The 22,910-nt window shown below is 53.4% G+C and overlaps 1 protein-coding gene across 1 annotated transcript in view; it reads right to left on the bottom strand.

Moving 5' to 3' along the window:
• Positions 1 to 21,936, bottom strand: part of ATP9A (ATPase phospholipid transporting 9A (putative)) — a 103,298-nt gene extending 81,362 nt beyond the window's left edge. Inside the window, exons 1-4 of the mRNA XM_029917968.1 lie at positions 21,833 to 21,936; positions 9,620 to 9,764; positions 7,045 to 7,158; positions 1,687 to 1,795 (exon numbers count right to left, since the gene is read on the bottom strand). Of these exons, the coding sequence (XP_029773828.1) occupies positions 1,687 to 1,795; positions 7,045 to 7,158; positions 9,620 to 9,764; positions 21,833 to 21,846 (382 nt within the window). The 5' untranslated portion in view covers positions 21,847 to 21,936. The remainder of the gene's footprint in view (positions 1 to 1,686; positions 1,796 to 7,044; positions 7,159 to 9,619; positions 9,765 to 21,832) is intronic.
• Between the last annotated feature and the right edge of the window lie 974 nt (positions 21,937 to 22,910).

The raw sequence follows: 22,910 nt of genomic DNA on the forward strand, positions 1-22,910 counted from the left end.
TGAGAAGGGGATCCGCAGGGGAGGGCAGAAAAATCATTCACGGGAGAAGCAATTGCAATATGAAAAGAACCGAAGAAGGTCTGGAGCCCGGACGGATGAATGGACGGAATCCCTCTAAACAGACCCACCGCACCCTCTCCAAGGGGGCTTTTGTGGGTTGCCTAGCATTGTAAATGTTATAGTCAGAATATGTTATTAAGAGAGGATTTAATATACACGAACCACAAAACACACCCTGCAGAGGGGTCTTCTGATTACCCACGTGGAAAGCCCCAGCCACCTGCCTTTGCAAAGATTACGCTGGGTCTTCTTTCTTGAGGCAGCAAAATGTCCTAAATACAGTAGTTTAGCAATAATAAAGGATTTTTATACCAACGCTACATCCCCCACGGCCCCTAGAGACCCACTAAATGTTAAGACACCACCTCCGGAAAACCTACTTAGATGTGCTAAAACAAAACACCTTCATGCCCTCGGGGGCTTAAAACATTTTTTGAGCCCAAAACATATTCCTCCGTCGTTATTAATAGAAGGAAAGTTCTAGGCAAAACCCTGAAACCCCATGTGAACGCCGTGGGGAGAGGGGAGCACCGCAGAGCAGCCCCACGAGGCTCAGAGCCACCCTCCCGAGACATCTGCCCCCTTTCCCAGAAGTCTTCATGCCCTGAAGGTACAGCACGGCTTTCACCGTCTCCGCCGCTCCTCAAGCACTGCCAGTCCCGGCACGGGCTGCCGTCCTCGGGATGCAGAGGTAACATGCTCTTATTTCTGAGCACACCCTTACGGGTCTCCTCCGGTAGAATTTGTAGTTGAAACAATGGCTGGACTGTTTTGTAGGTTTTCGATGGGGGATTCAGGAGTTTGTTTTAATTCCACCAATTTAAAATGCATGTGCCTCGGGGCACTTGGGTGGCTCAGTCCATTAAGGGTCCAACTCAGGTCACGATCTCACATCGGTGGGTTCGAGCCCCGCGTTGGGTTCTGGGCTGACAGCACAGAGCCTGGAGCCTGCTTCAGACTCCTGTCTCCCTCTCTCTCTCTTTCACCCTACCCGCTCATGCTCTAACTCTCTCAAAAATAAACAAACATTTAAAAAAAAGGGGGGGGTCTTGTTTTTAAATGCATGTGCCTTGCAAGGGATTCCATGCTTAAGGGCTATCTAGGTACTTCTCTTTGGGTCAGACTCCCCGCCTTAAATTGGAGGATTTATTGGAAGCCCTTCAACAAAATGTTCAGCGATGCAGCTATACATCTGGCACCCACTTAAAAAACTAATGCTGAAAGATGTAGCATTAGTTTTGTAACGTTGAAAGAGTATCTTTTAAAGCTGTGCTCCCGGAAATTGAGTAGGAAAGACTCATAGCCTCTGTGGCCTCCGCATGAACGGGAGGGGCGCCTCCTTCCTTCCTCCGCCAGCCCAGGGACAGGCTCGGCCAGAGGAGGCTGCCGGGCAAACGGAGTTCGATTCCAGCGTGATGCACCATCAGCCTCGGGCCGGGCTCCAGGAGACCCGGGGCCTCCTAGGAGACGCAGCCCGAGTCCCTGCAGGCCCTGGGCACACAGTGGACTCCCTGGTGCCGGCCACTGAGTGCCTGTCCCGCCACACGGTGTCCGCACATCCACCGGCCCCGGGCCTTGAACTCTGCTCCCTGACTGTCAGCGGCCCTGGCAGAGCTGGAGGCTGACCTCTGGCCGTGAGCCGGCTGTAGACCTGGCAGTTGACCTCTCTGTCACGCACATAGCATCGGATCTCCTCCACGGCCTCTCGGATGATGGTGACGGCCAGCACGAAGCCCTGCGGAGACAGGGGAGACAGAGTGAGCCCCGGGCAAGTGACTTTCCTCTCCCGGCACTGGGGACAGACAAGGCCGGAGGCCACACGGGAGGGCAGCAGGGCAGGTCCTGCTGATCACCCCAAACGCACCTGCCCCGGCACGCCCACTTCTCTGACTCCTCCCTACGCACCCGCCCTGGGGAAACCCTGGCTGACAGCAGCATAGGGGGGCATCCCTACCCACCACCCCGGCAGGGGCTCAGAGAGTGACAACGGTGGTCCATCCACAGGCCACGGCTGAGTGACGGCGCCTGGTAACATGTGCAGCTCACCCAGCGGGTGCTGGGTGCCACCCGAGGGGCGCACAGCCCCACAACCACCCTCCTCTCACTACTGCGGAGATGAGGACCCCGAAGCACAGAAAGGGTGAGTAATCTTGCTCAGCACACACAGCTCCTAAGCAACAGGCAGGACAGCTGGCTCCAGAGACCCTTCCCTTATGAGCCACACTTTTCTGCATCCAGAGAAACATGGAACAAAGAGCAGCCCACAAGCCGGACCTCACCAGGACACAGCTACGGAGGAGGCGCTCCTTCCCTTTGCACCGACCTCCCAAGCAGGGAAATGGGCTTTTCACAACACACCATGTAACCCCGGGGATGCCAACACCGGCCACAAGGACCCTACTCTGCAAAGAATTTCCAATTTCCTTAACTATTGGCTAGATTTCTTTGCAGGGAAAAGACTGGGGAGAGGGAAGGGCCAAAGGTGACTTCAGTCTCCTCTGTAACGTTTTCAACCCTTCTAAAGAAAACACATTTGCAATATTAATTGTATAAGCAGCAACTAATAAAAAGAACACTGACACTGCCCCACCTCTCCCGGGTCAGGTACCTCAAGTCATATAAAATTTGGTGGGAGCTGGCGGGGGTGGGGTTAGTCAGCCATAACAAGCATCTGTTTCCATCCAGATTTCTCCTCTCGTGTCAAGAAAGGCAAGAGCTTTCATTCATTTTTTTTCTTACAAAATTCCCTGGTTATCTCTCCTTTTCAAGTCGTTTTTTTTTAAATACCGAAAGCACCATCACCCTGAACGTTAGCAGCAGTGATTCTTTGAGGATTTCATTTTCAAACTGTTTACCCTGTGAAATATATTAACTTCCATTCAAAGGACTTTAAATCTCTTATGTAAATCTAGCCAGAGATGCGCTGCTTTGTAAGACTTCTCCAAGGGCTCATTCATCCTTACAATCAAAGGATTACTCCTGTTTCCAATCAAGATGCAGCCGGAGCAGGAGCAAAACCGGGACATTTCAGAATAAAAGCAGAACCCGAGACCCGGACGTGAGGGCAAACCTGTTCTGGAAGAGCACAGACCTGTCCGCAGGACCCCCGCCCCCGCGCTGCCTGCCGGGCTGCTGTTCTGGGCCAGAACCCAGATGTCTGCTGTTTGTTTTTTCAAGCGTTCCCGTTTCTACTTCTCGCCGCGTGGGCCTGGTAAATCCCATTGATGTTAATGGAAAGTGTGGGCTCATACAAAGACGGGAGCCCCTCACCTCCCTGCTGCAAATAAATACCGCCTCCTAAGTTACCGCATCCGCTCCTCCCCGCCCCCTCTCCCCCTACACCCAGTTCCCATGAATCCCAAAGGCCTTGCCAACCCTCAGGCCAGAAAATGCTTTCACTAAGAGATGCAAATGTAGTCCAGGAATAAATTCCAACCATCCAACCTCAGAGGTCCTTCATGTCCTCGGATATTTAGAAAGAAGCCTGGGGGTGTCTGACTTGTAAAGGGGCTCCGAGGCAGTGCTGGTGCCCCACAAGGCGTTCTGAAGGCGGAGCTAAGCCTCCTCTGTAACGTTGCACGTCATAAATAAATTTCTTAAAGCGGAACCAACCTATGAGCTAGAAATCAGAAGAGCAGTGACCTCTGGTTCAGGAGGGGTTGACTGGAAAGGGGCACCCGGGGACCAGGGGGATGGAAATGCTCTGTATTTTGACGGAGGTGGTATTTCCATGCATGTGGACAAATGTCATCCCTCAGCTAACCGCAAACGTCCTGCTTGTGCATTTTACGGTACGTGGATTATACCTTACTAACGAAAGAAATCCAGGTCTTCGTGCAAACAATCTTAGGGGTCCTTTCAGTTATCTATTGAGGAATTTCTCCTGCTAACCTATTAGTACCAAGAAAAAGGTCATCAAAGGCTAAACCCTAATCCAGACAACGAACAATGTCACTAGTGCCAGAAATTTAAAATTCAGATGAACGTATTTCCTGAGAATTTTCTGTCCCCTGGGAACAAAAGGAGGTATTTTATTTGCAGTACTTCACTGAATCCTCCCAACAAGCCAAGAAGTGGGCAAGATCGTGCCGGTCTCACAGAGGAGAAGACGGAGGTTCAAATCACACCACTTCTCAACGTGTAGCCAGGGGCCACGGGGCAGCCCGCGTTCAGGACCACGGCCCTCAGCCAGAGCTGGTTCTGAATCGGAGGCCGTTAAGGGTGGGCGGGGGCATTTCAAAACGTGTTCAAGAACTGGAAAGGGATTCTGTACATAAAAATCTAGGGGACATCAGCTCTGGTCACCAACAAACAGATGCCGTCTACTTTGTGTTTGACCCCCAAGCCTTCCTCTCCGTGGCCCCTGGGAAGAGGCGGAACAGTAAGACCAACGTCCCCTCGCGTTCCTAAACCGTCGCAGGGAAACCTGGCTGTCAGAGACGCAGGTGCGGAGTCAGGACCACGAGGACCGCCAGAGGTGGCTGCCAACTGCCTGCTTTCCGCCTGCGGCCACGGGTCCAAGGAAAGCATGAGGGTCAGCGGGGAGGCGGCCGGGGCCACTCTGACTGTGCGCGAGGAAGGGCAGGCGTCTCCCGGGAGCTCCAGGCATCGGTTCAGCGAGGAGACACGGGCAGAGGCGGGGCCCTCTCGCTCAGAAGGGGGGTGGGGGCACCCCAGTGCTCACTACTTGCCCAGCCCACGGGGGACTGGACCAGAGGGAAATTTTCACGGGGGCTACTTTTACGTTTCTTGAAACATGTGAATGTATTAGCTTTCAAATAACCACGCCTTAAAAAGGTAACCAAAGGGGCAGCTGGATGGCTCACTCTGTTAAGTGTTCGACTTCAGCTCAGGTCGTGATCTCACTGCTTTGGAGTTTGAGCCCCGCATCAGGCTCTGTGCTGACAGCTCATGGCTCGGAGCCTGGAGCCGCTTCAGATTCTCCGTCTCTCTGCCCCTTCCCCACTCGCTCTCTATCGCTCTCTCTCAAACATAAACATTAAAAATTAAAAATAAATAACAAATAAAAAGGTGACCATGGAGGGGTGGGGGAAAGGGGGATGGGCAGGAAGGAGGGACTTGTTGGGATGAGCACTGGGCGTTGCATGTAAGCCATGAACCACGAAATCTGACCCCAAAACTGAGCGCTCACTGCATATACACTGTAGGGTAGCCAACTTGACAGTGAATTATATTAATAATACAATTTTATATTATTATATTATATTATATATTATAATTATATATATTATATATAATTATATATTGTAATACATATTATATATAATTATATATTGTAATATATATTATATTATATATTATAATATATTAATAATATATTAATAATAATAATTTTTTTTTAAAGGTAACCAATAAAAGACAATGTGATTTTATGTGCATTGTAGACTGACTTTTTTTTACTTACACGGCCTAGGGTTTGACTCTAGGCAGGCGTGTCATTAGCAGCCGTGGAACTAGAAACGCCGCCAACACCGGGGTGGTTCACATCAACTAACCCCGAAGCTTCCCGCTCCGGGTCTGGCGACCCCAGATCCCCGATGGCGCCTCGGACCAGCCCCTGGCGCTCCGGATGGACGGGAGCCCCGCGTGGGGGAGCGCACTGTGCAGACGGGAGCTGCTGTCACCAGAGGGAAGAGCTGTTTGCGCGTCTCCAGAGCACCTTTGCTGTTTGTGTGGGAAAACTCACCCCCGCCCCCTTCTCAGGGCCGGGGCTGCCGGGGCCTCCGGTCTGTGCCGCCGCCGCACGCGCGGTATGCGGACACCCACGCACCCACCCTCGGCGCGCTCTACACCGCATGCGCCCATGCACCAATTCTTACTGTCGCCCACCTGCCACCAAAAATAAAAAGGTAAACAGATAAATAAAAATTCTGTCCTTGTTCCTTGGTGAAAACCTTTAAATACTTCCCACTTTACCAATCTTCTCCCGATGAAAAGTGTAACAGTATTTGTGAACTGAAAATCGAAGGTTCCCGCCGAGCCCCACTTCGTGTGAAATGCACAGCCTCTACCTGGGCAAGAAGAGATGCCACTTCCACCCGCCCCACACACCGGTCACACTGGGCCTCCTTCTGTTCTTCAGATGCTCTGAGCACATGCTGACCGCAGGACCTTTGCACTGCTGCTCTCTGTACCTGGGATACTCCCGCCCTCCTAATCAGCTTGTCCCCCTCCTCAAGATGCTTTCAACGGCCACACTGGCCAAGGCTGCCCCTCCACATCCCCCACCCCTACCTTCATGCATTTGACAAACATAAATGGGCCTGGGATAGCCTATGTGGCCCGTGGCCTTATTCTAGAACCTTTGCAGCACTTTCGCAACTTGAAATGATTTCATTAATCTGCTGACTGTCTCTCTCCTCTGAAAACCACCTGGACAAGGCCAGGGATTTTTATGTGGCCTTCGTTGCTGTGTCCCCAGCACAGGGCAGAGCGCCCAGCACACAGTCGCTGCCCAATAACCATTTGCCCAAAGGAGGCAAAGGAGGGAAGGGCCGGGCCTTCTAGTCAGTTCTGTCTCACTTCATACACGAAGCACAAAACCTGGTACTTTTCAGACCCTCGTGCTGGCGGACACCCCGCAAACAGAAAACAGGATCTCAGAAAGTACTTCCAACAGCACAACCCACAAAGACCGAAGCCTTGTCCTCACCGGGCACGCTGTCCCCAGTATTCACAAACAGGGGAGACAGACCCTGAGTGTGAAATGCACAGTTGCCAAAAAGGAGTGACTGGCTGGCTGATGGGACAGGACGGATGAAGGGCACAGGCTTTCCCGTCTCACCACACTCGGACCCTGCTGGTGTGTGAAATGGAGCTTCGCCGCTAGAATCCTGGGGAGCGTGAGGCTGCCCTCTCTCTCACGAGGCTGCGTCCCACTCCGGATGCCCGGGGGACCGAGAACAAAGCAGTGTCTGTGCCCAAACCCCCGCATTCACCAAACCATCACCGCCGCTCACTCACCAGCGGGACCCAGTAGGTATAGAGCGCGCCAAGTCTCATTTCCGGAACAAACTGAGAGCAGGCGAGAAGTAAGAAATAGAGGTTGAAGAAGTACTTGAACTGGTTGAAGAGCACCTGGAATGACAAGGGGGAAGGGAGAGAGGAGACGTCACGGCTCATGCGATCGCCCGCAGGGGGTCTAGTTGGAGGGGTAACAGCTGAGAGCGTTCCCACGGAAGAACGCAACCCCCAAGCTGCCGTCCGCGTAGAGTTCAGACACCTCTGCGTATCGTTCAGGAAAATACACACGAGTAATCAAAACAGAATTCGTAAAAGTAAAAAAAATAAATAGTGGTACACATGGAAATTATAAACACCAAGTTCAAGAGAGTGGGTACCTCTGGGGCTGGGGAGGGCATGCCGGGGGCTTTGACCGTATCTGTGATGAGCTATTTCTTAAATTTTGTTTATTAATGTTTTTTATTTATTTTTGAGAGACAGAGAGACAGCGCGAGCAGGGGAGGCGAGGGAGGGAGACACAGAATCCAAAGCAGGCTCCAGGCTCTGAGCTGTCAGCACAGAGCCTGACGCGGAACTTGAACCCACGAACTGTGAGATCATGACCTGAGCTGAAGTCACACGCTTAACCGGCTGAGCCACCCAGGCACCCTGATGAGCTATTTCTTAAAAACTATCTTTTGGGGGTGCCTGGGTGCCAGTGTCTGACTCCAGCTCAGGTCATGATCTCAAAGTTCGTGAGCTTGAGCCCCACGTCGGGCTCTGTGCTGACAGCTCAGCCTGGAGCCTGCTTCGGATTCTGTGTCTCCCTCTCTCTCTGCCCCTCCCCCCCACTCTCTCTCAAAATTAAATAAACATTAGAAAAAAAATTTTTAACCTATCTTTTAAGTGCAGGGAGGCCCCTCAAAATCTTCAGGAGAGGTTTTAGTGGGAAATGTCTTTACTGCAAGATTGATCAAGAAAACGAGGTAACCCGTGCTCTCTGTGAAGGGATCTCAACCCCACAGAACAGAGCAGAATCCCGTCCTGTGCGGAGCCTCGAGGGCCCCCAGGCGCCCTGGGGGTGAGACGGACACCCCTGCCTGCTGGGGCGCTGAGCAGAGATGATGCGTCTCCCTGAGGCTGAGGCAGCCAGAGCCGGTTTTCAGCCAGCTCACTCTGGCTCAGTCATGGAGACGCTGGGGGCCTCGTATCCCAGACGGCGAAGCTACGGCACGGAAGAGAGTGGTGGCACCAGAATGTCCGTGAATGAGAAATAAGCTTTTCTTGATTTAAGCTACTGAGGTTTAGGGGCGGGGGAGATGTGGGGTGAACGTTGCAGTGAATGTAGTCAGAGTCGCCCTTAAAAAAACATTCAAAGTACACATTTGTGCTTCTGGAATCTCTCTCAATCAATCAGACAGTCATGTTTCCCCCTTCCAGCACTGGAACGGACCCCTGCTGCTTCCAAAGTCAGCCAGTGTGTGGGGGAGGCCCTGATGGATACAGACGGGTACTCAAGTTGAGCACATGTTAGGGTTTGGGGAAAGTTTGTAGAGCTGAAATCCATGTTCTGGCCTCAGCTGACATGGAGATGCTAGGACTCCAGAGCATAAAACAATACAGAAGCACAAGCAAAATGTTCACTAGCAAAACTGTCCACAGCAATTCCCTCTGGGCAGTAGAGTTAAAACTTACCTTTAGGGGCGCCTGGGGGGCTCAGTCGGTTAAGCATCCGACTTCAGCTCAGGTCATGATCTCACAGTTTGTGGTTTGAGCCCTGCATCGGGCTCTGTGCTGACAGCTCAGAGCCTGGAGCCTGCTTTGGATTCTGTGTCTCCCTCTCTCTCTCTGGCCCTCCCCACTCACGCTCTGTGTCTCTCTCTCTCTCTCAAAAATAAATAAATGTTAAAAAAATTTTTTTAATTAAAAAAACTAAAAAATAAACTTACCTTTAAAAAATATCTCTGTATTTGTATCTCCTGACTTTTCTATAGCGAATATGTGTTCCATGAGGAAAGAAGGGATCATTTAGGCACTGATGGGTTTTTGGTTTTTGTCGATTTTTTTGCTATTTTGGTTATAACACCGGGTCCCCAAGATATCTTTTTCACTCTTGCACATAACATGCCAACTCGATGTGAAGTTACTCTAAAGGACCGAGTGCAGCGTCCGGGCCGGAACCTTGGCAGGCAGCCGCTGCTGGGTACTCAGGACCAGACAGGATGAGCAGCCCGCACTCAGGCAGCCTGGAAAAGTCACAGGTCACTCTAACACAGGGACGTCTGTCCTTCTTCTCTTTTTTTAAATTATTTATTTATTTTTAAGAGAGAGAGAAAGAGTGTGATCGGGGTAGGGGGAGAGAAAGGGAGAGAGAGAGAGAATCCCAAGCAGACTCTGTACTGTCCACGCAGAGTCCGGACACGGGTCTCAAACTCACCGACCGCGAGATCATGACCTGAGCTGAAACCGAGAGTCGGCCGCTTCACCGACAGAGCCCCCCAGGTCCCCCAGGGACCTTGATCTTCTAAAACCGGTACCACTGGCCACATCCGGTGTGAGAAGAAAATAAAGGGTGTGGTCTCTTCCGTGTACGCACCCCGGGAACAAAGGTGAAGAAGTTGTACTTCTGGTTGTTGATGACATTTCGAGGGTACCTCTGGTCCCTCTTCTCGGGACGCCCCAGCCACACGGTGCGGGGCCTGGGCTCCCCACTGCCGCAGCATCTCAGCCACTCACAGCACCTGCGGGGAAGACACAGCCACAAGGTCAAGGCCACGCCCACAGCCGTCCCCTTCCCTCCAAACATTCTTCTCTAAAGCAAATTACCGGGTCAGGGACCACGGCCACGGATGGGGGCTTCACTATCACCAGAGGGGAATGCAGAGCCACCGTCTCTAAGAAGCCGCGCTCCAGATAAAAGACGCTTTGTCCACAAGCCCAAAGGACTTATTTCATCAAAGGGTCGGATTCACTTTTAAAATGAGATTTAAGTTAAGTAGTAAATACAGAGCAACACATCACCACTACGACGTTTACGTTTTGCTGATGGGAGAGGAAAGCCCACCACAGTTAAAACCCAGCACCCAACAAGAATCTCAGATTTCTACCTCAATGTGTGCCTCTCAAATGCCAATTCTAGTCACCCCCCGCAAAAATGTGTTTGCTTTAAAAAAATAAAATAAAACATAAAGCAACCAAGTTTGCCAAGATGTCAGAAGCCGCAGAGTCTGGCCTTGAAGGACTTCCATCTTATTAGAAACCCTAGTGTCCTTCCAGCACCGCGTGCTGTGAACGGTGCCAGCGCTACCGACGACCAGGTGAGGAAGAGGAAGAAATTCCGCTGGGCACCCAGATCTCCTTTCAGCAACAGCCCAGAGGAGCTGGCCAGGGAGACACTGGCTCAGGGCCCGGGGTCACCTGGAGCCAGGCCAGTGTGCTCGCTGTGGGCTGACGGAGCCCCCAGCTGCCCCACTGTCCCGAGAATGCACCTGCTCCAGGCCCCGCCCCCACCCGCAGACGGCAGGGCGATGCGAGCAGCTGCCGGGAACAAAGCCCCTCGGAGAACACCTGTCCCCCCGGAGCCCATACTCCAGGCATTTCGAGAATCACAAGCCCTCGTGAGCACTGCCATGGAAACACCCCACCGAACTGCTGGGAGGCGGAAGCCCAGCCCTGCCAGCCGCCCGCGCCACCGCCGAGTGAAGCAAAACCAAGCAGACAGGGAGATACGCGTCATGTAGTTACAGGTCCCCCGCGGCCCTCCCTTCTCCCCATCCTCCCACAGGCCGGACAGGCCCTGGCAGGGCACTGGGGTACAGGGCAGAGCAGCCCCCGTCCCTGGGCACCTGCAAGCTGCCTGTCCAGATGCTCAAAATTTCCATGATGAAACACAATGCTCTTCCTTAAAATAGCATCTTCAGGGGCGCGTGGGTGGCTCAGTCGGTTAAGTGTCCGAGCTCAGTTCAAGTCATGGTCTCACTGTTCGTGAGTTCAAGCCCCGCGTCAGACTCTACGCTGACAGCTCAGAGCCTGGAGCCTGCTTCGGATGCTGTGTCTCCCTCCCTCTCTGCCCCTCCCCTGCTCACGCTCTGTCTCTCAAAAATAAAACAGTAAACCAGTAAACGAGTGCTCCAGTGGAGCACATGTGACGAGGACAGGTCTCCCTCCCAGTAACTCGTCTGTGCGGCCTGCTCTGTCGTCCAAAGGCCAGACACACACACAGGTCTCGAGGAGCCCCAACCAGTGCTGTCTGTGGACGTGAGGCACCCATGCTGGGGGGAGGGGGACGGGGGGACACTCGCTAAGTGCGCACGGAAGGCGGGAAGCAGGAAGGACGGTGGTGGGGAGGGGGACAACTCCCCTGGCAGGGAGCACGGCTCTGCGCCTGTGCAAACCGCCGGTCATGACGGACCCTCCGCACCGTGAGCCAGCACCCCTGTCCCCGTCTATAATAATCCTGTAACGATGGCTCCCGTGGTCGTGTGTTTCTAAGTGAAAGCTGGAGAAAGAATTTAAGAAAACCAACCATCAGGTCGACCGTTCACAGGAGTTTTCGTCTGTCTTGTTTCAGCAGAAGGTTCTGCACACCAAGCTCCCGGGTGAGGCCACTCGTTACGTACCCTGCAGATGCATGCGTGTGCACAAGGTAGCAGGGGCGTCCCTGCAAGATGCGCCGGGGCAGCAAAAGACGGGAAACGAACCTACCCGTCCATGTGAGGGGGCTGGTGACGTCAACGGGGAACGGCCACACAGAGAGAGCTCCGCGCTAACGGGCCCCGTTCTGTAAGATACACTGCATGGAAAAGCAAGGGGCCAAAAGTGTGTCCAGGTCGCTCTTCTTTGCAGGAAAAGAAGAGGAAATGCGCGCAGACAGGCTTCAAGTGCAGAACAGCTCCGTAACCAGCCGACCCCACGGTTCCCTTTGGGAAGGACGGGATAGGGAGAGATCTCTTCATATGTGTTCTTTTTTCTTTTTTTAAATTTCTCTATGTTTATTTTTGAGAGAGAGAGAAAGAAAGCAGGCATGGGCAAGGGAGGGGCAGAGAGGGAGACACAGAATCCGAAGCAGGCTCCAGGCTCTGAGCTGTCGGCACAGAGCCTGATGCGGGGCTCGAACCCACAGACTGTGAGGTCATGACCGAAGCAGAAGTCAACCACTTTAGCCGAGTGAGCCACCCAGAAGCCCCCATGTCTTCTTCGGTTACACTGTTACATATGACCTAGGACTCTATGTGGTTCGTTCCCAGCTAAATCCATAATAATAAACATTTATCAAGTGTCCAGTTGGTACAAAGTGAGATTTGGTCCGGGGACTGAGTCTTGGAGCAGGACCTGTGCCTTCTCCTTCCTTACAATCTCGAGGCAAAACCGGGGTAAGTGTTCGGCACAAGCTAAAATGAGCTTGTGTCACCTGGACGAAGCACGTTAGCCCCAAGGCCATCCATCTCCTTTAGCCAACTTGACCTCATTTATTCACTTTTCACCTGCACTGGGTGTAACCTGCACACGCTCAACACACGATCAACATGACTTTCGGGTCAACAGCATTTACTAGACGCTCACCAACAACGACAACAGAAGACCAGTAGCCCCTGCCTCTTTCGGTCCCCTGCTCGTTCACCTACTTACTCTGTCCTGTGTGCTGGGCCCTCACCCAGGCACTGGGCATTCAGGAGCGAACAAAATGCACGGATCGACCCTTCTGGAACTTACACTCGAGTGGATGGAGAGAGAGAGACAGGGAACCCCCACCCAAAATAAAACAAGGCCTAGGCAGGGGTAGGGGGGAGTGTGGCTCAGGAAGCCCGGGTGGTCGGGGGGGGAGGGGGGGCCGGTGTGACGGCGGAGCTGAGGGGAGGCAGCCCGGTACCCATGTGCGTGGAAAGACCGGCGCGACTGGAAGCCACCCACCACGAGGGAGCAGGGCACGGGGGGAGGGGCGCCCAAAAGACACAGGGCCTTGTGTCCGGGGCAGAGAGTCCAGAGGCTGCCCCGTGCACGGTGGGGACCGCCGAGGGTTCCACGCTGGCCTCGCCTGACTGCCACCTTTGCACGGTCTTGTCTAACTGCGGGGCAGGGAAGACACCGCGGTGAGCAAGAGTAAAAACAGGGAGGAAGTGTGAGGTTGCTTGTGGGGGTGATGATGCGTTCACATACTGACTGGGGGGACGGTCACGCAACTCTGTGAATATACTTAAAACTGCTAATTGTACACCCTCAGTAGCTGAGCCACAGGGCACGTGAACTCTATCTTAATAAAGCTGTGTGTGCACCCCAAAAAAGAAGAAAGGGGGATCACTGAGGAATCACCGCCGTCCGGGCCAGCAGAGACAGCCGTCCAGCCTGGGCGGGGGGGGGGCAGCACATACAGAGCTCCATGTTACAGACGTAGAAATGCACTCTTATAACAAACGTGAAAAAAAATGCATCATTTCATGTAACGTTCACAGCAATCTTACATAGTGTACATGAGCACTGCTCCCATTCTCTTTTCAAGTTTTTATTCTAGGGGTAGGGAGGGGGCGAAGAGAGAGAGACTCCCAAGCAGGCTCAGCGCTGTCAGCACAGAGCCCGGTGTGGGGCTCAAACCAAGAACTGTGAGACCACGACCCGAGCAAAACCCAAAAGCTGGACGCCCAACCGACTGAGCCGCCCAGGCGCCCCCGCCTCCACTTTCACAGCGGAGACGCTGAGCCCAGGGGGACTCAGGGATTTATTTCCCTGACATCTGCTACCGCACCTGCTCCACCCTGAGCGGGGAAGCGGGCCTAAATCGGCCCAGGTCCTGCCGCATCCAGACCCCGGGCACCTGAGAGCCCCCTGCACCTCAGCTGATAGCCTCATCAGTTATTTCACAGCTGTTTCCCAGGCTTCCATCTCACGAAGCTGGCAGAAACCCGAGGGGCCAGCGAGAGCCGCGGCTGCTTTTCTGCAGGCTCCTCGGGGCTCCGCCGGCCCCTCCCCACCCCCGCTCATCTCCGTGCCTGTCATGAACTTGCTGCCTCTGGGCTCCACACACAGTCGCCCTTGGGCACCTGCTATGAGATCATGGATGCAGCTCCCTTCTGCGTCTCCCGTACAGTGAATGCAATGCCATGCTGTCTCAGAGAGGGCACCGGAGGCCCCTACTGGAGGAGAGCAGTGGCCCAGGGGCTCAGCGGCATGGGGGTGAGGCCACCCAACGGCGCTTTGCCCAGCCATGCGCCCAGAACGTGCTGTCCCCTGGAGTCGTCCAAGCCCCATTATGGCCCCGTGGAGACCTTCCCAGGGCCCTCCCAGGATGGACCTCCTGCCTCCTCTGCACCAGCACCCTGGTCCCTTCACCCCCAGGCTTGTCTCCCGAGGCCCCCAGGCAATGTGGCCCCAGCGTCCCACCCCCACGGCCTGTGCTTGTGGCCCTGCTTGCCTCATGCCTGCAGGCCAGCCCTGGCCCCGCCTTCCAGCAGCCTGAACTACACCGTCTCCAACTCCATCCACACCCCAGCCCTGTGGCAGGGCCCCTTCCCAGTGTGTCCTTCCTCGGGTCCCCTCCCTGAGCCTACGGGACCCCAGAGTTCTCCTCTGTAATTACCCTTTATCATAGTTTATTAAGTCAAACCCCTCCATCTCTCCACCTGGGTTAGCTGGGCCAGACCCACCTCCCAGCCGCAGGTGCGGTGAGCAAGGGGTCCGGGCGTGGCCAAGCAGAGCCCCTGGCATGGCGAGGGCCTCCACAAAGGGCGGCAAGACCCCTGGCAGAGACTGTCACCAGAAACGCTGGGAAAGCAGCGCCCTTCGCCGTGGCGTGGCTCAGGTGGGAGAACAAGTGTGGCGCCGCAGGTGGCCACCTTGTCCTTTTATGGGACAGAGTCCTGAGCAGGGATGCAGAGACCACACAGGTTCCTGACACTTTGAGAAAAGGGTGAAGGTCTGTCCACCTGTCCACATCCTGGGCTTTTCTGTCCCAGGAATTGATTAGTTGGTTTCATTTCACTTTTGCTCAGGGCAAGGTCAGTTGTGTTGACCTGCCCCACACCTGCCGTCGACAGTCCTGTCTACCACACAGCCGCACCGTCCTTAATGACACAATCCTTTGGGCTTTCTTTGTGTGTCTCCAATTCTGAGCTTCCAAAGAGTACAGTCAACACCTGCAAGCCTGCGTTCTCGTGACCTCTCTGCTCTGACTTCTCTAGAAGTGCTGTCCAATATGGAAGCTTCTACCGCGTGTGGCTATTCAGGTATAAATGTAACTAAAATGGAAGAGGGGCGCCTGGCTGGCTCAGTTGGTACAGTACGCGACTCTTGATCTGGGGGTTGTGAGTTCAGGTCCCACGCTGGGCATGGAGCCTACTTAAAAATAATCTTTTTAATGTTAATTAGTGAATGAAAATAGAAGAATCCAATTCCCTATTCCCGCTAGCCACATTCTGAGTGCCCGACGGCCACACGTGGCCCACAGGTGAGGATGGGGCTGTGCAGACTCAGAACGTTCCAGGCATGGTGGAAAGTTACAGTGGACAGCGCTGCTTCAGAGCACCCCTTTCTAGACGCCTCCTTCCACCTCATCTTTACCTGTATCAGCGCCCAGGACACACACATGACCATCACCAAGGGGACCCTGTAACTGACAGAAATCAGGCTAAGCCATTTTCATGCACACGTGGTATCAGTAGCCAGCCGTCCCTACCTCCTGACCTCGTGATACTGGCTGAACTTGCTTCCCTGAAACTGGCGGTTCTCAACTAGGGTCAATTTTGGATCCAGCGCCCCCGTCCCCCAGGAATACCTGGTAATGTTTGGAGACATTTTTGGTTGTCACAACTGGGAAAAGGGGTCCCAGGGAGGGGGGAGGCCAGAGATGCTGCTAAACGTCCCTATAGTGCACAGGGCAGCCCGACCACAGAGAACGGTCTGACCCCAAATGCCAGGAGCGCCTGGGGTTGAGAATGCCTGCTCGAGATTTTATGTACATAAAGTTTAAAGGGAATTTCTCCTTTTTTTAATTTTTAAAATAAAATAAAATATGGAGCCCAATGCAGGGCTTGAACCTAGGAACTATGAGATCAAGACATGAGCCCAAACCAACAGTCGGTGGCTTAACGGACTGAGCCTCCCAAGAGCCCCTATACAAATTATAAAAGGAAACTTTGTACTATTATCATAAATGGAAAACCAGTATCGCTTGGGTAAACACAAGGTGAGGGTCAAAATCAACACAATGAAGAGCAAACAATGTTACTAAATTCAAGCTAGAGTCGGAGGCTCTGAGCCTGCAGCCTGCAGCCGCTTCCCCAGGGTGTAATGCAGAGACCACAGCAGGTGCCTGAAAAAGGAAGTGGGTTTCTTCCTGCAAATCTCAACACGATTGAGTTCCTGTCCATGAATTACGTGGGCCTTGTCTCTGCCTTACCTACAGATCTGCTGCCCATATTTGAGGAACTACTGTCCCGCAGTAGAAGCTTTGGGCTCGGTGGCAAATTCACAAGCCACCAAGTCCCGCCCCCAGCCCCCACCCCACTGCAAACAGAAGAGATGCGGCCAGGCTCCTTCTCAACCTCTGGATTTACACCTGCGGCTCCCTCTGTCCCCGGGGGGCTGCCACCACACCCCATCCGCCTCCAGCGTGGGCCACAGTCCCGGGGGCCCCAGAGGGACAGCTGTGGTGTCCCAGAGTGCTATTGTTTCTGAACACCAAGCCAAGCTGTCAGTCACCTGCCGTGACGAGCAACTCCTATGTTCTAGGCGAACTAGGGAGCTGGGCTGCAAGACAGAACTTCTTAAGGATGAGAAATCACTGCAGAAGCTACGGAAAAAATCAGTGGTGAGAGCCTCAGCTTTGAAACAACAGGCACGGGGGCGCCTGGGTGGCTCAGTCGGTTAAGCGTCCGACTTCAGCTCAGGTCATGATCTCATGGTTTGTGGGTTCAAGCCCCTGCATCGGGCTCTGTGCTGACAGCTCAGAGCCTGGAGCCTGCTTCAGATTCTGTGTCTCCCTCTCTCTCTCTGACCCTCCCCTGCTCACGTCGTCTCTGTCTCTCAAAAATAAATTTAAAAACATTAAAAAAAAAAATGAAACACCAGGCCCATAAGGGGTGGAGTAGGAAATGCCAGCTTTTAAGTTAAATGGACTTGGGTGCAAAGCCCAGCCCAGCTCCAGGCTGGCCGTGTGGCCGTGTGGCTGTGGGCTGCCCGTTTTCTGTGCTCCCCGTGCGCTCTCTCCATAAAATGACAGGAAGACTTGCCTTGCCAAATTACTAGGAGGATTAAGGATTTGTGTATGACAGGCACAGAACAGTACCCAGCACGTGACAGGCATTCCATGAATAGTACATACATAATATTTCTCTTAAGTTGCCTTTCCAGATAAGAAAAAAAAAGAAAACGTAAAACAATGTTTTTACCGCTGCCAGTGACAGCTGTTCGACTAGGTTAACATGTAAGGCTAGAAAGAGTTGAGTTCACATGCTTTTGGCTTAGACCATGTAAACAAAGGAAACCTCCAGGAAATTTTTCTTATGATCCGACTAAAGCCAAGGAAGACTTCGCTGGCAGACAGCCCGCTGACCACGTGAGCGGGGGTTTCACACAACCTGGCCGAGAGGCAAGGGAAAAGCAAAGACCACAGAGGCAAGCCCCAGGGGAACCAGGCTCCTGGAACAGCTAACCGCTGTAACAAGGAGCTGGCCTCCGAAGGAGGGAGCATCTCAGCTCCGGGTGGAACCCTGCGCGGCAGGCACTCAGTAAATATTTGCTGCACTGCCTGCAGGGTACTGTGGAACTTTCCGGAAGCCAGAGTCCGGGAAGCCGCAGCCTCTGTGTTGATACTGGGAAGAACCAGGAAGACTGTACCGAAAGATTAAAAGCAATATGGAGTTGGCTAACTTGACAAGAAATGACATTAGAGAGAAATCAGTAAAAGCAATGTGGGAAAGGCGGTCTCCGGCGATGGCCCTCCGCAGGGCGGGAAGGGACGCGTGGCCATGTCTGGGGATCTGGTCGGCGGTCACGACAGCAGGTGCAGGGAGGTACGACTGGCATCTAGCGGGTACCACGCACAGGACAGCCCCGCACAGAGGGCGGCCCAGCCCCAGCGACGGGAGTCCGGAGTCTGCCCCGGTCTGGAATGGCACTGTCGGGGGTGGCATTTCTGCAATGACGGAAATGTTCTCTACCTGCATCGCCTAACAGCAGCCGCCAGCCACGTGTGGCTGCTGCGCACTCAAAATGTGACTTTTAACTGTATCGTTAGTTTAAATAGCCACAGATGTCTGGTGTATGCCATACTGGGCCGCAGGTGTGGAAGAATGGAACTCGAGCTGTTAATAAGCAGATGCCTGGGGAGTGGGTGCTAGAAGGCCTGGGAAGGAAAGTATGAGGGGAATTTTTGCTGTGTTCTAGAAACATCTAGGAGGCTAATTTTTTTTTAACCGAGGATAACATAAAATCTGAAGTCAGGGGTGCCTGGCTGGCTCAGTTAGTAAAGCATGTGACTCTTGATCTTGGCATTGAGTCTGAGTCTCACGTTGGGTGTAGAGATTAATTTTTAAAAAATAAAATAAAATCGTGGGGCGCCTGGGTGACTCAGACAGTTAAGCAGCTGACTTCGGTTCAGGTCCTGATCTCGCAGTTTGTGGGTTCAAGCCTCACATCGGGCTGTGTGCAACAGCTCAGAGCCTGAAGCCTGCTTCGGGTACTGTGTCTCCATCTTCCTCTGCCCCTCCCCTGCTCACACTGTTTCTCTCTCTCTCAAAATTAAATAAAAACATTAAAAAATAAAAAAGAATTCATCACTCATTCTCTCTGTCAATCAAAAATAAACATTAAAATTTTTTTAATAAGTTAAATCTTTAAAAATTAAAATTAAAAATAAAATCTTAAGTCATAAAGAATGCAAAGAAGGAAGCTAGTTCACTGAAGTTTGAATGCATCTCTGGCCATAGCAATGCTACTGGCTGGAGGAAAAACTGGGTCGAATCAAAGGAAAAAGCCAAGTCAACGTGGCAAGTTCTCTCTAGATAGAAACAGATCCTCTGATCCAGCGAGTCTGGCTGGCGGGATGTACTGTATACGGCTTCTGGTATGAGGGGGCATCAGGGGAGACGCCCGGATGCTCACAGCAGAGAAAGCAAAACCCTGGAAATGAACAATGCCCATTCAGGGAGGAACCACCGCATGTTGGACCTGCCAATAATTAGATAAGTAATATGTGTCTCACACACTGACAGGGTGAGGCCCGGGCGACGAAGTGGGAGGAAAACAGACCTAAATCAGAAGATATGCAACTTATTATGCTGTACTTTAATCATAATAGCATGATAATATATAATGGGGGAATAATACTGAGACACACACACACACACACACACACACACACACACACACACACACTCTGTTAACTCCAGTTCTCCTGGGAGAAGGGGGCAGTGACTGGGGTGGGCTCTGTCGCCTTCCCTATTTCTCCTTCCCTGTAAGTCTCTCCCCCCAGTCTCCTCCAGCACAGCGTGCGCACCTCTTACCAAAGTATGACTCATACTGCGTCCTGCCCCCACCACCGTGAGTCAACCATTGTGGACTCGAGCCCAAGCCTGTCACCTTTCATCCCAGGTCCTCGGTCACTGAGCCACTGACTGCAGCCCAGGCAAGGGAGCTCCAGAACTCTGCCCCACTTTCCTCCAACTTCCACCCCCTCATCAGATTTCCCTGGGCAGCCCCTCCCCCTCTTCTACGCATCCTCAACACCCAGCTCCCTGCTCTTCACCCAGAGCAGAGAAAGCAGTGTGTCCTCCCTTCCACTTTACCTGCCTGTTCCTTTCTTGAAAACTCAGGCCTACAGACACCCAGCAAGCAACACACAGCAATAAATGAGCAAAAATAAACACAGGGTCCAGCGGGACAGGGCTCACGGCGGAGCCCAGAGGTGCGGGAAGGAAGTGGCCGCCCCACCTTGCCCAAGATACATTCTCCCACCGGCCTGACACAGCAGAGTAGGATTCTTCACGACAAAGCACAGATTTTGAAGCCCAAACCCTCAGGTTTTAATGGTGGTAAGTGATGCAATGTTTAAATATTATGCAAAACTAACACCACACTGAGGTAGTTTTTACTTAGCCTGATAACCTAGATCAAAAAGCTTAATAAGACCTGTGTAGGTCAGGATGGGCAAACGGACACTTTCACTGCTGGGGTGGGGGTGGGGTGTCCAAATCCGTGGAACCCTGAGGGAGGGTAACCTAGCAACAGCTCTCATAATTACAAATACATTCTCTTTAACCCAAAGATGCCCCTTGGAGCTATTCCCGACATCCTGCCATGGGCACAAAGACCTATGTTCAACGCCATTCACCGTAATGTCGCTCGTGAGGACGAACTGTTAGAAATAACCCGTCAGCGGTAACCTGGTTAAAAAACAAGGGCGGGGGCGCCTGGGCGGCTCAGCTGGTTGAGCGTCGGCTCCGGCTCAGGTCATGATCTCACGGTTCGTGGGTTCGAGCCCCGCGTCGGGCTCTGTGCTGGCAGCTAGCTCAGAGCCTGGAGCCTGCTTCACATTCTGTGTCTCCCTCTCTCTCTGACCCTCCCCTGATTGCACTGTCTCTCTCTGTCTCTCAAAAATAAATAAAAAGCACTAAAAAAAACAACAACCCAGTGCAGTCAGTCTGTTCAATGAAATCCTTTAAAGCCCTTTCTTTAAAAAGGGAAGGAAGAAGCTCTTTACGCACTGCGATGGAACAGGCCCAGTGTGTACTGTGAAGCGGAAGAACTACATCATGCTGTGGGAGGTATACTGGCGACTGAAAAAAAACCGGACGGGCGCCCGGGCAGCTCGGGTGAGCCTCCGACTCCGGCTCAGGTCACGATCTCGTGGTTCATGAGTTTGAGCCCCATGATGGGCTCTGTGCTGACGGCTCAGAGCTTGGAGCCTGGTTCACATTCTGCGTCTCCCTCTCTCGCTCTCTGCCCCGCCCCTGCTTGTGCCCTGTCTCTCAAAAATAAACGTAAAAGGAAAAATTTTTTTAAAAAGCTAAAAATCTCTGTGTGTGTGTCTAAATAGATAAATGTAAAATGCACGGGCCTTCCTTGGGGAAATGGTTAAAAACGCTCTAGAACGACAAAGAAATGGGTAAGTGGTTGCATCAGGAGCGGGGGGACTAGCGTGGGGGAAGCTGGAGGGGAACTGCGTGTGCAACGGACACACTTCTGTGCCTTTTAAACAGTGAGTTCTGTGGGGACTAATTTTTTTTTTTAATTTACAAACAAAACAAAAAAACCTCTCGCTGCTGCCCACCCAGCACTCAGCTCTGGGCCACAAGCCCGGGTCGGAAACCAGGGGCCTGGTGCACAGAAGGTGCGCAGTGCTCGGTGTGCGTGGAGAAGTCCCCCCTGGGCCTCAGCACCCAGCGACCTTCCACCATGCCTCCTGCGTCTACACTTTGTCCGAGCCACTGGCTCGCGGCCTCTAAAACCACAGCCCGCAGAACCCCATCCCTCCAGCCTCGCCAGGGTCCCTGCTGGAGAGGAGCAAGCCCCGGGGGCCCAGCAGCTGGTGAGAGCTGGCCCACCAGCGCCGAGCCAGCACTCTGACCCCCACCCCCACCCCCAGCATCCGAGGACCTCATCCGATGGCAGGATCTGAACCATCTAGACAGCAGCCTAGGGAGGAGCCCCGTGACCGGGGACACAGCCCGAGGGTCCCCGCTCCCCCTCCTGCAGGGCCAGCCTCAACTGGCTGCGCTGCTGCCACTCCACACCCTGCACTCCCGGACTCGGACTCGCTTCGCCTCACCCCATCTGCCCCGCACTGCCAGCACACTCACCCCCTTGGAGGGGAACTCACCCGGCCAAGGTCATAGAGCCAGGAGGGGCTGTGCAGAGCTCGAATCCACACTCTCCACCCCCAGGACCCTCAGCACCCAGGCCCGCCTGGAGGCTGTCACCTCTTCCCTTCCGGATCAAGCTCCTGGCCCCTCCCTGCTGCTGTGGAGACGAGGCTATGGCATCGCTCCCCCCCCCCCCACCCCGGGCGTGGCTTTGGCACCCAGACAGCCCCGGGAAGGCCAGGGGAGGAGGTTGCCAAGGGCGCGGGCTTGGGAAACGCCAGAGGTTGCATACCGGCCCCTGTCAGGAGGTCACCTCTGAGCATGGTGACAGCTCGGGTGGGGAGCAGCACTCACCGGGTGGCCCGGCCACACCTTTTCTGCTGTGACTGCGGCAGGGGGGTGGCAGCCTGGGCTCCCAGACGCCTGGGCTGCAGACCTCGGCTCTTGGCAGGGAAGCCAGACACCACTGCACTTGGCCTTGGGGTCTACACCCAGCATCGTCAGGAGCTACCACACACGAAGGCTTTCTTGTCTTGAACAAATGTGTACCGAATCCTCTCGAATGCACGAAGCGAACACAGCAGCCCCACCTCCCCAGGGACATCCACCGGGCTTGCTTGTGTAATGAGCATCTGCTCAACCAATCAGAGGCTTGTTCCGTGCTCCCCACCCCCACCATCTCCCACATCAAGAAACATGAATAATAAATCTGTGGCAAAGAAAAACATGGTTTACTTTTCCTTTATTACCTTTTTAAAGTCCTTGAGACTTTTTTGAGAGAGTGTGTGCAGGCACACATAGGAATGAGGCAGGGGCAGAGAGAGAGGGGGAGACAGAGAATCCCACTCAGGCCCCACGCTGTCAGCACAGAGCCCGAAGTGGGGCTCAAACCCATGACCCATGAGAGACGCTTAACCAACTGAGCGCTCCTGGTTTTTCTTTCTTTAAACTTTCCCAATCTCATGGGCACGCACTGCACAAAAGATAAAATAAAAATGGTGGGTGAAGAAAGCCATCACCCACATCCTGACCCTGGAACATAGGACAACTCTGGCTTTCAGGGGGCATAAAACAGCAGAGCCCTTCCAGAAAGCC

This window comes from Suricata suricatta, chromosome 12 (genome assembly GCF_006229205.1).
Source record: "Suricata suricatta isolate VVHF042 chromosome 12, meerkat_22Aug2017_6uvM2_HiC, whole genome shotgun sequence".
Taxonomy (NCBI): Eukaryota; Metazoa; Chordata; class Mammalia; order Carnivora; family Herpestidae; genus Suricata; species Suricata suricatta.